This window comes from Ciconia boyciana, chromosome 8 (assembly GCF_034638445.1).
Source record: "Ciconia boyciana chromosome 8, ASM3463844v1, whole genome shotgun sequence".
Taxonomy (NCBI): domain Eukaryota; kingdom Metazoa; phylum Chordata; class Aves; order Ciconiiformes; family Ciconiidae; genus Ciconia; species Ciconia boyciana.
This window is the reverse complement of record NC_132941.1, coordinates 14,466,129-14,477,231: the sequence shown is the minus strand read 5'-3', so window position 1 is coordinate 14,477,231 and position 11,103 is coordinate 14,466,129. Positions and strand designations below refer to the sequence as shown.

The following is an 11,103-nucleotide window of genomic DNA, read 5'->3' as shown; positions in this document are numbered from 1 at the left end:
CGGGGGGGAAGGATGTCGCTTGGGTAAACCGACAGACCGCAGCGGCGCCGTTGCGATGCGGCGGGGCGGCGTGCCGCCAGGGCAGCGGCGGCCGCGCTCCCCGCCGCCGGGCCGGGCCGGGCCCGCCACCGCCGGCAGGCCCCAGCCGGGCCGGCGCTCTGTTGCCATGACAACCGAGTTGCTCGGCGGGCGGGCACCCAGGCAGGAAGTGAGGGCAGAGGATTGGCCGCCGTGGGGCACGTGAGGCGGGCGAGGGGCGGGGCGGTTGGGCCCGGCCCGGGGGCGGGATGAGCGTGGGGCGGGCGCGGAGCGGAGCGGAGCGGGGCCCCGCGGTCCCGGCGGGCGGCTGCCGCCTTCCCTCCTGTCGGCGGCCGGCGAGGCGGCCAGAGCGTGGCGGGTCCCCCGCGGCCGAGCTGCCCTGCCCGCCGCCGCCGGGCTGTGATGTGCGTGCCCCGCTCGGCGGGAGGCAGGGAGTGCCTGGCGGAGAGGAGGGGAGTTAGTCAGCGGCGAGGAGGAGGAGGAGGAGGAGGAGGAGGAGGAGGAAGGGCAGGAAGGGCAGGAGGCAGAGCCATGGAGAGCAGCGCTCCGCGGCGGCGGGAGGCGCGGGCTGTCTGACCGCGGCGAAGCGCGGGGGACGCGGCCCGGCAGCCCGGGTGGCAGCGGCGGGGCCGGGGATGAAGGTGCCGGGCAGCCCCCCGCCGCCAGCCGCCGGCCGGTGACGGGGCGGGGGCCGCGGGCTGGGGGGGCCCGGCGGGGCTGCTCGCTGCCCTCCTCGGGGCAGGCGGGAGGGAGGGGACTCCGGCCGGGGCTGCCATCGCCCGGGGCCGCAGTGACTCAGAGCCGGCGCGGCCGGGGGTGAGCCGAGGTCTGTTGTTGTGGGATTTTTTCCCCGGCAGGTTATAAATAGCCCCGCTCGGCGCCGTGTCACGGAAGGACACCCTGGCCGGGCGCGGGGAGAGGCCCCCGGCGCTCAGCCTCCCCCGGCCGCTGCCTGCCGGCGGGCCCAGCTGCTAGCGGCGGGGTCGGGCGAGCCCCCGGCGGCGCGGCCGGCCTCCGGCTTATTGTTTTCACACGCGAAAAACAGTTAATATCGCTAGCTGGAGGCAGCCACAGCCAGTCTTCTCGGGGAGAGCAGCAGAGCGCTTCGGCTCCTTTCAGACCTCTCTGAGGAAACGGAGAAAATGAAGCCGGAACGAGGTAAACGGTTTATCAAGATATTTATTTTTTGTTTTGTTTCTAGGATTGGAAGTAGCCTGGTATTTTTGTTTCGGTGCTGTCGCTCTATTTCCTTGTCCCCTTCCCTGCCATTTTGGGGGATGGGAGAGAATCCGGGTGCGCGGGTTCAGCTCGGGAAATGCTCCTGGTACTGTGGAGGTACCCTCCGAAGGTGACTAACTGCCCGGTGTCCTGCCTGCCCTTCGGCTTTCCATTGTCTTGGTTGGATGGAAGGGAGACAAACACCGTAGCGAACTCCTTTGGCTCTGGGAATGCTGCGGTTTGTGTGTCAAATACAGTCGGCTTCTTAGCACAGAACTGCAGTGCTGAGGCAAGGGTCGGTCAAAGGCAAATCGGGCATCGGCAGACAATGCCAGCACATGCACAAAAATGTCAAAATGTAGCTGAAAACCACCCTGAAAATAACCATAACTTCCATCTGTGTTGTTTTATAACCCGGCTGTTTTTTGTTCCAGTTGTAAAGGAGATGTATCGTAACAAGCATGCTGAAATACTAATTTTTCACGATCATTTGGTTACTATCTTATCGGGATTACTGACATCTGGTTTTACAGAAAAATAAAGTCGACTGTCTATGTACATGTTTATAACACTTCAGCTCTTTTGCAGTATAGCAACAGCTGCTGATGCCCCTAGAGTTGAAAATATGTCATGACTTCTATTTTGATCCACAGGACCAGTGATTATTGATTCCTGTTAGTTAAAGCAAGATTATTTTTTTAAACAAATCTTATGAATGCTCATCGTAGAATTCTGAGTGTTAATTACAAAAAATTCCTTGCTTAGATATTTGGGTTTCTTAAAGTTTTGATGATTCTATTGTTTTCCTTGTCGCTTTCAGTTTTAAAAATACATTCTTTTTGTGTTATAATCACTTTGGTGTTGTGAGAAGCACATCAATATAGCTTAGATATCTGTGTATTAAATACTAACACTTACATGACGTACACATCTTAATTAGGTTTGTTAATGACATGTTTGCTAATAGTGATACTACATAAATGACCACTGATAGGTGGATTTCTTGCATGGATATGCTGTAAGGATTATATGGTGTGATGATAGTACAGAAATGATTGTCAACATATGCATAAATTAATGGGGTTTAAGTACTAGGGATTTGAAATGGGCTTTTCCCTTTGCTTTCCTCCTTGTTTCTTAATTGCTTAAACCTTCACCTGATCAATTGCAGCAAGGCAGGTTGTTTTTAGAATCTCTTTAGACTTTAATACCAGACCCTAAAGTTTAAAAACTATTTACTGTCAAGGTGAAATAAAATTTCAAAATAGCCAGGTAAAACCCAAGTCAATATTTGCAACTTTAAGATGTTCTGCTGTAGCAGTTCAAAACCTCTGTATGACCTTTGTCTATTCTTTAATTTTTAGTCAGAAAAAGTTAGAACGTTGGAAACATTTTTAGTTGCTGTATGATAAGTGATCAGATGCCCTTTTTTTAACCAATCTGATGTAGAGGGAACCAAATTTGTAAAGAAAGCAAGTTTTTAGGTTGTTGGGTTGTTGTGGTTTTTTTTTTCTAAGCTGACAGTTAATAAATTGAGATTCCTATCCATTGTAAAATGTCTGTCACACACTGGGTGAAACCCTTCAGAAGGGTTCTATCTTAAATTCTTTTACGATAATTCACAAAAATCTTGAAATAAATCATGGATCTTGCCAAACATTGGAGAGCTATAGAGCAATACCATGCACAAAGGGCGTTGTGAAAGTGCTGCCTAAATGCCACATGCGGCCCACAGAGACTCTTAGGAGGCACGAATCATGCAAATGTTTACATGTGCTGCTTTCTGCGTAGCAGCTGCACCACAGGATGCAAGCAGTCAAGTGTGCAGTCACCTGCTTCCAATCGTCGCAAATTAATAGCAAAGGACAGGGGAGAAGCAGACCACTCAGCTTGCCACAGTTCACTTTTCTACAGACCCTCAAAATCCTGAGAAGACTGCAAATCTGCACACCAAGTGAACATAAAGAAACAGATTTTAAAAGACTTGAAATGTTTTGGGTTTTTTTCATTCTTAGAAACAATTATATCAGAATCCATTTGGAGCAGAGAGATGTAGTTCTTGTAGTTAGAATGAAGCTTAAAACTATACTTAATACGATTGTAGTGCCCAGGCCTGTTGGGAGAAGGTATGGTTTAGCCTTTGTCATACTACCAATAAGATTCTTGTTATCACCAGCAAAATCAGGTGGTGCAGAAGAAGGACGGGGAGATCTAAATGTGCAACTGCTTTTTTAACAGTGGGAAATGTTATAAAATATTTTGATTTAAGGAGGTGAGAGGGATGAGCAGAAATGAAGAAAAAAGGGAATTTTGGCCCTAAAGTACTTACCTCCCTTTATAATAAGGAAAGCCTGAAAATTACAGATATAAACATGCAATATATGAGAGCAGTATGGAGGAGATGGAATGTGGAGTGTTGCATAGGAAATCTGTGGAGCAGTTTTGCAAGTGAGGAAGAGAGGTTTGAAAGTGCAGGTAAAAATGTGGACTTATTCCTTTGCCATGCAAAGGCACAGGGCATTCACAGGACATGTCTCATGAACACCACTCAGGACTTGCCCATCAGGTGGGGTGTCAGTGTGGAAAGGCAGTGGTTGCTGTAAGCACACTCACATAACTACCTCTATGCCAGGTCTAGAGAATGCAGTAACTAAAATACTGATGGCTGCTGCTTGGCTTTACCTTTCCTATGCTGCCATTCTTAAAGTGAAGTGTTGAAGCATCTTAAAATACAGTGGTCACGTTGCTTCAGCTGAGGCTTCACCAGTGCCAGTGAGAAGAGTGATATATCTCCCTCTCTTACATACAGTGTTTTTGGAGTGACGTTTCAGTTTTGTTTTTTTCTCTTTCTGCAGTAACAACATATCAGCTTACCTAGCTTTGATCCATGGTATCATCACGATTTAGTTTCTGCAGTACAGCTGCCTAATCAGCTGCTTCATGTTGCATGTTTGGGACTGCTGTTTCCTTTCTCAAGTACAGAGCTTTGCTCTTGCTTCTATTGAACTTCGTTCTAATGACTTCTGATTGCTTCGCCAGTTTATTGAGTTTGGAAGACAGAACTAGACTTTGTAGCAGAGCGCTTGCAAACTCTTCCAGTTCAGCTTTGTTCATAAACTGTATAAACACACTGTTTCACCATCAGAGTTAATGAAAACATTGCATAATGTCAGGGTGATAGCTTACTGCCAAACTTGGAAGGCTTGTTATGTACTCTTAGAGTACACTTGGTGGACAACTGGAAAAAATCTTGTGGTTTCAATGAATCTACAGTATAGTCATATTTTACTGTGGGAATGTTACAAGACATCAAAAGTCTTACTATAGTCTAAATAGCTCAGAGTTACTGCTCCTTCCTCCTCCCTCCCCCTCACTGCATGAATGATCAGTTAAAGGAGGAAGACAGGCTTGTTTGTCTCTAAATGCATGCTGGCTGTTTTTTATCACCTTATTCTAGTCTTTTCTTACTTCTTTATTACCTTGCTTTGTTTATTCCTCTGCTGTGTGTTCTCTGTGTAGAGACGATTCTGTTTTCACTTACAATTTAAGCAAAAAGCAGTTGTCTTTTACTTTCTGAAGCATTAATTCCCTCCTTGAGATTATCCTAACTTAAAGAAATGGCTTTCTGTCTACAAGAGAGGAACAATCAGTCTGAAGATTGCTTTTTCTCTTCTCCTTCCTTATTTGCAAGTCAAACTCGAATACGTGCCTCTGGGTCTGTTTGTAGTAACTGAGTTAAGAGACTTTCTTCCACCTTATTTGATGGTTTGGTATGGAAAGAGATAACTCTTTGGGTTCAACAAAAGTCTGTTTAGTACCTCCTGTTGGAAACGTAGCTGAAGGATTTCTGGATGTATCTGTGAGGAAAGCTGGAGGAGAGATTAATGAAGATGAACAGTTGATTGAATGCTTTTCTTCAAATTTTTATGAGGAAGGATGACAAGGCATGGGATTGGGGGGAAGCGAGCTGAAGCAGTGTGTTTAGGAGTTGTGGAGTTAGTTGTTAAGTTAGGAGATCTGGATAAAGTCCTTGTTTTTGAAAACAAGACTTCGTTTTATGCCCTATATTAACTCAGTGAAAGATCTGGTGGAAAACTTTTTACCAAAGATGATGTGCTGCAGAGTATGCAGATCAGGAAGTGAAAATATCTTTTGAAAAAGGATGAGTGCTGTTTTAGTGTCCTATATTGCACTGTGATACAGACACTTTAATTTTATAATGTCTTCTCAGTGAAATGTCACAAAGCACTTAAACTTTTCCATGGTAGAGCGATGTAGCCAGTAAACAAAGTAATAAACTGGAAATGAGGTGCTTCCTGCTTAGTGGAGCTGTCACTCCAAAAGCGTTTGGGCAATGCTTCGGGCTTGGTTGCCACAGGTAAGGGCAGGTTGGGTGATAATGAGCTGGAGGTGACGCTGCTCCCTGGCCCGGGAGGAAGCCGTGCTGGCAAACACGCTCCGCTGCGCAGGGGCACGTGCGAGAAGGTGTGTGTGGCGAGGGAGGCTAGCTCTGACGATGGGCAGGAAGGGGTGGGGAGGGTCTCTGCTTTTCCTATGTGGATTATTTTCGAATAAAACCAACCTGTTCTTTAAAAGAAAGAAAAACTAAAACTGTTCAAGGTAAAAAACCAACCAAACTGACAGGTGGTCAGGATATTACACTCGGATTCCATTTATAAGGCATGAAGCCATCTAGCCCTAATCTTTGGGGAGAGCAGATTTGTCCTGATAACCCATAATATATAGATGCAGTGGATGAGGATGAGTGAACAGGAATACAAGTCCTTTTTTTTTTAATTGAGGGTAGAGTCTAGGTTCTTTGAATACAACTCTGTCCTTGCACCCAAGAAATGGGAATATATACTCTTTTATTAAATTTCTACTACAAAAATTTAACTTAGAAGAATTCTTAGCTTTTAGGTGCTTAACTTCCCCCCCCCCCCAAAAAAAAAAAATTCTAAGGATATTCATTTGGAGAATTGGAAAATCTTAAGTTTTGGTTTGAAATACCTGCTTACGTTAAAAGTTTTCCTACTTGTTCTGCAACTTGTCCCTAGTGTCGACAGCGAGGCAAGCCCTCCTGTTGTAGAAGGAGCTCTAGGGTTGTAGGAGTGCTTTTATCCATGTTCAACAGTGAGAGTTTTTCACTGCATGCCTGTTCCTCAGAGAGAACAAAGCATACTAGTAACAACTTTGCCATTTTCTTTTTGTTTGTTTGGAGTTGTCCATACTAGCTGCCTTCAGACGGGCTCTTGTTGCTAAAACAGATGCTGCTGGAGTGGCATTTAGGTGGATATTTTGGGGCTTGTGCATATGCCACGTCCATAGGCTTGGGCTATATAACTGACCCTTCTGACCATATTCTTTACTTGCTGAACTGAGAAACTTGGGCGTGCCAGATCAGATCCCTGGGCTGAAGCACATTAGATTGGATTTAGTTGTTAAGGGCAGTGTTGAAACTATTATTGGATCTGAGGTCTGCCAGCTTCTAAATGTTTTTAAAAATAAGCTAACATTTATAAATACAGATTCTCATGAGAGATGCGAGTTTGTTGCCAAATGAAATTCTGCTTATTAAAATTAGAAATCTTCTGTGAAAACAGAGTAACTGACGGGAACAAACCAGCTATATGACATCTGTTAAAAGAACTTGCTCTGTCTACTTCACTGTTTACAAAATGTTTCTTTGTTATTTTGACAAATGTCTACTAATAGCAACTGTTAAATGGTGGTGAAATAGCCATGGCCTCTTATGCTATCAGCAACAAGTTTAGGATAACAGTCTGGCACTTACTAGCAGTTCTTTTAGTCAATAAGGTCTTGCAGTTTAACTGTAGTTATAGCTATAATAATTACTTTCTCTATTCTGATTTGATACTTGATAAACTATGTTTTTTAGATTTTTGAAGGTGTCTCACATCATTGTCTTTCAAGGTGGTAGTAAATTGTTCAGTCTTTGCAGGTCAGTTGTATTTAATGTTTAGACAGAAGCCAGTTTTTAAGTGTAAATCATTTTAGAAGTGCATGTACAATTGCATGGTTACCTTTGTATGAGGGAGTACAAAAACTTCATTTATAAGTAGGCAATTAAGGATGTCTATAAACCTGGGTGAATGCAAACACAGAAGAGTGCCTCTTGGACTTGGGTAGGTAGTTGGACTTTGGAAGACTTCACATTTATTACATATTCCTTTTTCTGCTTGACCAGTGCAGGGTGGGATGAATATAGCTATAAGCACACAGCTGAAGCCATGTGCAGTTATTCTTGATCTGCATGCATAACTGTACCAAGATTGGAAGTGAGATTTTTATAAAGGCTACTCGTAAACAGTATAATTGAGTTGTAAGAGTCATGAAAATTCTCCAGCTGTTCTTAACAATTCAGTGTTATTCTGACCAAATAAATTGTTTAGACTTAACTTGCTTGTATTAATATATTTTCTTCCTTGTTAAATGGGCCTGACTAGTTCTTTTTGCTGTGATTGTTGCATTACCTTTTAATGTTAGCTTTGGGACCAAAACTATTTAAAGCTGCTATCTGGGATGGTATTACTACATTATCTTGACTCAAAATGTAAAGATGTAATGGGATAGTATGAGGACGTTCTCAGGGATAATTTGGAGAAGAGCTGTGTATGAATCAGTGGAGGCAGATGAACACATGGGGAAGGAAGCACTTCACATATGTGAAATACTAATGACACTTCCATGGGTGTTCTGAATGGAAGAACCCTTATTAAGAATAAAGGCGAACAAAATAGTCTTACTGAGAAGTCTTCTGGGCAACTTTGTTTCTTTAAGAGCAGTAAGAGGAGTTCTTCAACTCCCCCCCCCCCCCCCCCCCCCCCTTATTTGGATTTTATCATTTTTCCTTTTGTGGGAAGGCATCCAATCTCTCTCTGTCTAGGTATGTAGTACCCAGTAACCACAGGGCACTTACATTTTTCTCTTAGGATTGATCAATGCATTTCCCAAGCCTATTGCTAAGTATGACTTTTTTGTTCCTAGGGAAAAAACAAGTTGGATTTTCTTCTGAGGTATAATAAAAAAAGAGGATTTATCTGAAATAAGGAATCTCTGGTTGTACATGTGCCATGTCATCTGTTTTACATTGTGTATCTGTGAAGTTAGTGATTTTTGTCTCTTAAGATCCCTGGGAACCAGGTTGGTAAGTAAGTCCATTTTGGGCTGTGAACTTCTTTAGCGAGACTACAAGCAGGTGCCTGCTTATGCTAGTTTAACCTCTTCATGGTGCTGTGCATGCAGGGATTCCTTGTGCCCACTGATGAGCCTTCAGGACTTCTAGGGCATGTTTCACACTTCTCTGGGCTGCAATAAATTAAGCCTCTTTCTCAGGGTGCTATGCAAGTATCATCTTGTCGTTGGGTGTAATGGGGGAGGGAAAGGCAGAGAGAGAACTTAAGTGAAGAGTTGAGGATGGTGAGTATTAGCCCATATCCTCAGTACAGTCAGTACCATGGTGGGGTGGTGGTGGTTTCTTCTGAGGGTCAGGGGAAGGAGAGGTGCAGGAAGAGCTGCTGTGGTCAGAGCGCACTTTTTGCAGAGTGGTGGGATGCCCTTCTCCCCTGCCAGGTATTGTTCTCCTTGGTTCCCTGCCAGGGCACTAGCCCAACAATGTAAGTGAAACAAACCGTGGCTCACTCACGCTTTCAGGCAGGTCAGCAAGTTTGGTGGAAAGCTTTGTCTGCAGGCTTGGAGGGGCAGAGAGGGTGGCTAAGAGTACTATCTGAGGAAATGTCTGTGGTGAGCAGTCGCTGAAGGCATAGCTTCTTTGTTAGCGGAGTGAATTTTTGCTACGTTGTGTGGATGCTTTGTGCAGTTTTCTGTAAAGCCACAAGTATCGGTGCATTTTCTTTGCATGTTAGCCCTGAATATTTACGACACAGCCCCAGTAAGACATCCTACTTACTTGTTCTTTTTTGTTACAGCTTTTTTAGTCAGGCTTTTAATTCTGGTGAAATAGTTGGACTTGGGGGTAGGGGGGAAGAGAACAGATGCATCAGGAAGAGAAGAGCTTTAGTAAGTATTCCAGTGACATGGAGTAAAGGAGGAGGAGTTTCCTACCAGTAGGAACTGAACAGGGACAAATCGTCAAGATCAGTGTGGACTGGGAATGCACGGTTAGGGGAAAGGGATTAATGTCAACACTCATGCTGCTCAAAGGTAAATCCTTTTTTCTCTACTGTATAATTCTTTAAACACAACTCTTTAAGCATATTTCCTGTGCAAGGTTTCCCACTTCAGATGACTTTTAATGAAAAGTATGGCTTTGTTTTGCTTTATTTTGAAGGGGAAACAGCTTCTTCCTTTTGAAGCAGGTGCTATTCAAATGGCCAAAGAAATTTTGTTTACCACGGAGAAGCCATGAGAAACAATGTATCTGGAAGACTAGAATTGGAGGAGAGGGCTGGGTAGTGATTGCTACCGTAACTACACCGGTGGCAGTACTCCTTATGTAGGATGTTCAGACAACGTAACTGCTTACACCACGCTAGCCCAAGGAAGGTATGGAAGAACCCTTTTAGAAGTGTGCATCCTGTTAAAAAGTGAATGAGTAGAACCAAGGAGCCAGCTTACAGAGCTGAAACAGGAGGAATAGTTGATAATACTAGAAAAATTTGAAGGTGAAGATCAGGAGATCAGTGTAAAACTTCTAGAATACACATCTGCCTCATCTTACATCAAGTTCACTAAAATTGGTCTAACTGGCTGTTATTGTACTGCTTTTGGGTGTTTCCTGCTGATAGTCTCACTGATTTAACGAGTTTCTCTGAGAAAGTATTTTGGATCTGTTAGAGAGAAAAGGTTAAGTGATGCTGCTTGATATGCATTGTATGTTCTTTCATCCCATCTTCATTTTGAGAATATATAATGGCCTTCAGTTTCATAAATGTTTTAGGACACTTTTTATAAGCTGGTTGTATTCATTCTCAGTTAAGCTTCTAGTACAAAATGTTAAGCAGCTTTATGATTTGCACTGATTTTGTTTTAAAATCATAGTGGAACTGTTAGCGTCTGATGCTTTCAACTTTTCTAGGTGTGCTATAGTCTATATGTAGTCTTTCTCAGTCATGAAGCATCAGAAAAAGGAAAGCTATACATAAATTAAGAGTGTGGATGGTATATCTTATCAGCTCTTTAACATGCATTGCAAGCATCAAGAACTGACCTCAGCTTTGTTCTGAGGAATTGAGCAACTGAGGGGGAAGAAGGGGAATAGGGTTGTCTACATGAGTGCTTAGTGTTTTTACATTCTGCAAGTTAGTAACTCAATCCAAAATGGTTGTTTCAGGCAAGGGATGCATTAGTAGAAATGTGCTTTTGTTTTTAGCTTGTCTCTACAACTAGGCTGTGTAAACATAAGGTGCCATGAAGTCACTTATGCTTCACTCCTTAGGGGTCACGTGCACACCTTGCTTTTCCTGCACAAGGCAGGGCTGGCATCTGAACTAGAGTGTTTTCTTGAACGAGCGCATTAGTAGACATTCTGTGCTTTGGCATGGCCCTCCAAAGGCTGAAGTTGGGTGTTTTTTGTAATGTAGGGATGATGCCAATTATGCCTACTGGCAAGTGCTGCTGAATTGATGCATAGTTGACTTGATACTGAGATGAACCATGCTTGGCTGGGATTTCCTGCTTTGTGAAATGTGTAGGACTGCTTATTCCTAAAGTTTGTGTTGGATAAAATCTATTCTTATCAAGACCTCATCTTTTTTCCTTTTAAAAGGTGTTATCCTGTTTGTGGCAGAAGGTGGGTTAAAAATATAGTCTGTTTATCTTGCTTATTATTAGTCATTTTGCACAGTATTAAAACTGCAAGGGTAT

The 11,103-nt window shown here is 43.8% G+C and overlaps 1 protein-coding gene across 5 annotated transcripts in view; it reads left to right on the top strand.

Moving 5' to 3' along the window:
* The first annotated feature begins 304 nt into the window (after positions 1–304).
* ATOSA (atos homolog A) overlaps positions 305–11,103 on the top strand; it is a 50,983-nt gene continuing 40,184 nt past the window's right edge. For 3 of the 5 annotated variants that reach the window (XR_012043904.1, XM_072870941.1, XM_072870939.1), the window contains exon 1: positions 305–1,197. Coding sequence is in view for 2 of the 5 variants with exons in the window: in XM_072870941.1 (XP_072727042.1) it covers positions 1,182–1,197 (16 nt within the window). In the remaining 3 variants the exon portion in view is untranslated. The remainder of the gene's footprint in view (positions 1,198–11,103) is intronic. The other 2 variants (XM_072870942.1, XM_072870940.1) reach the window with 2 other exon arrangements.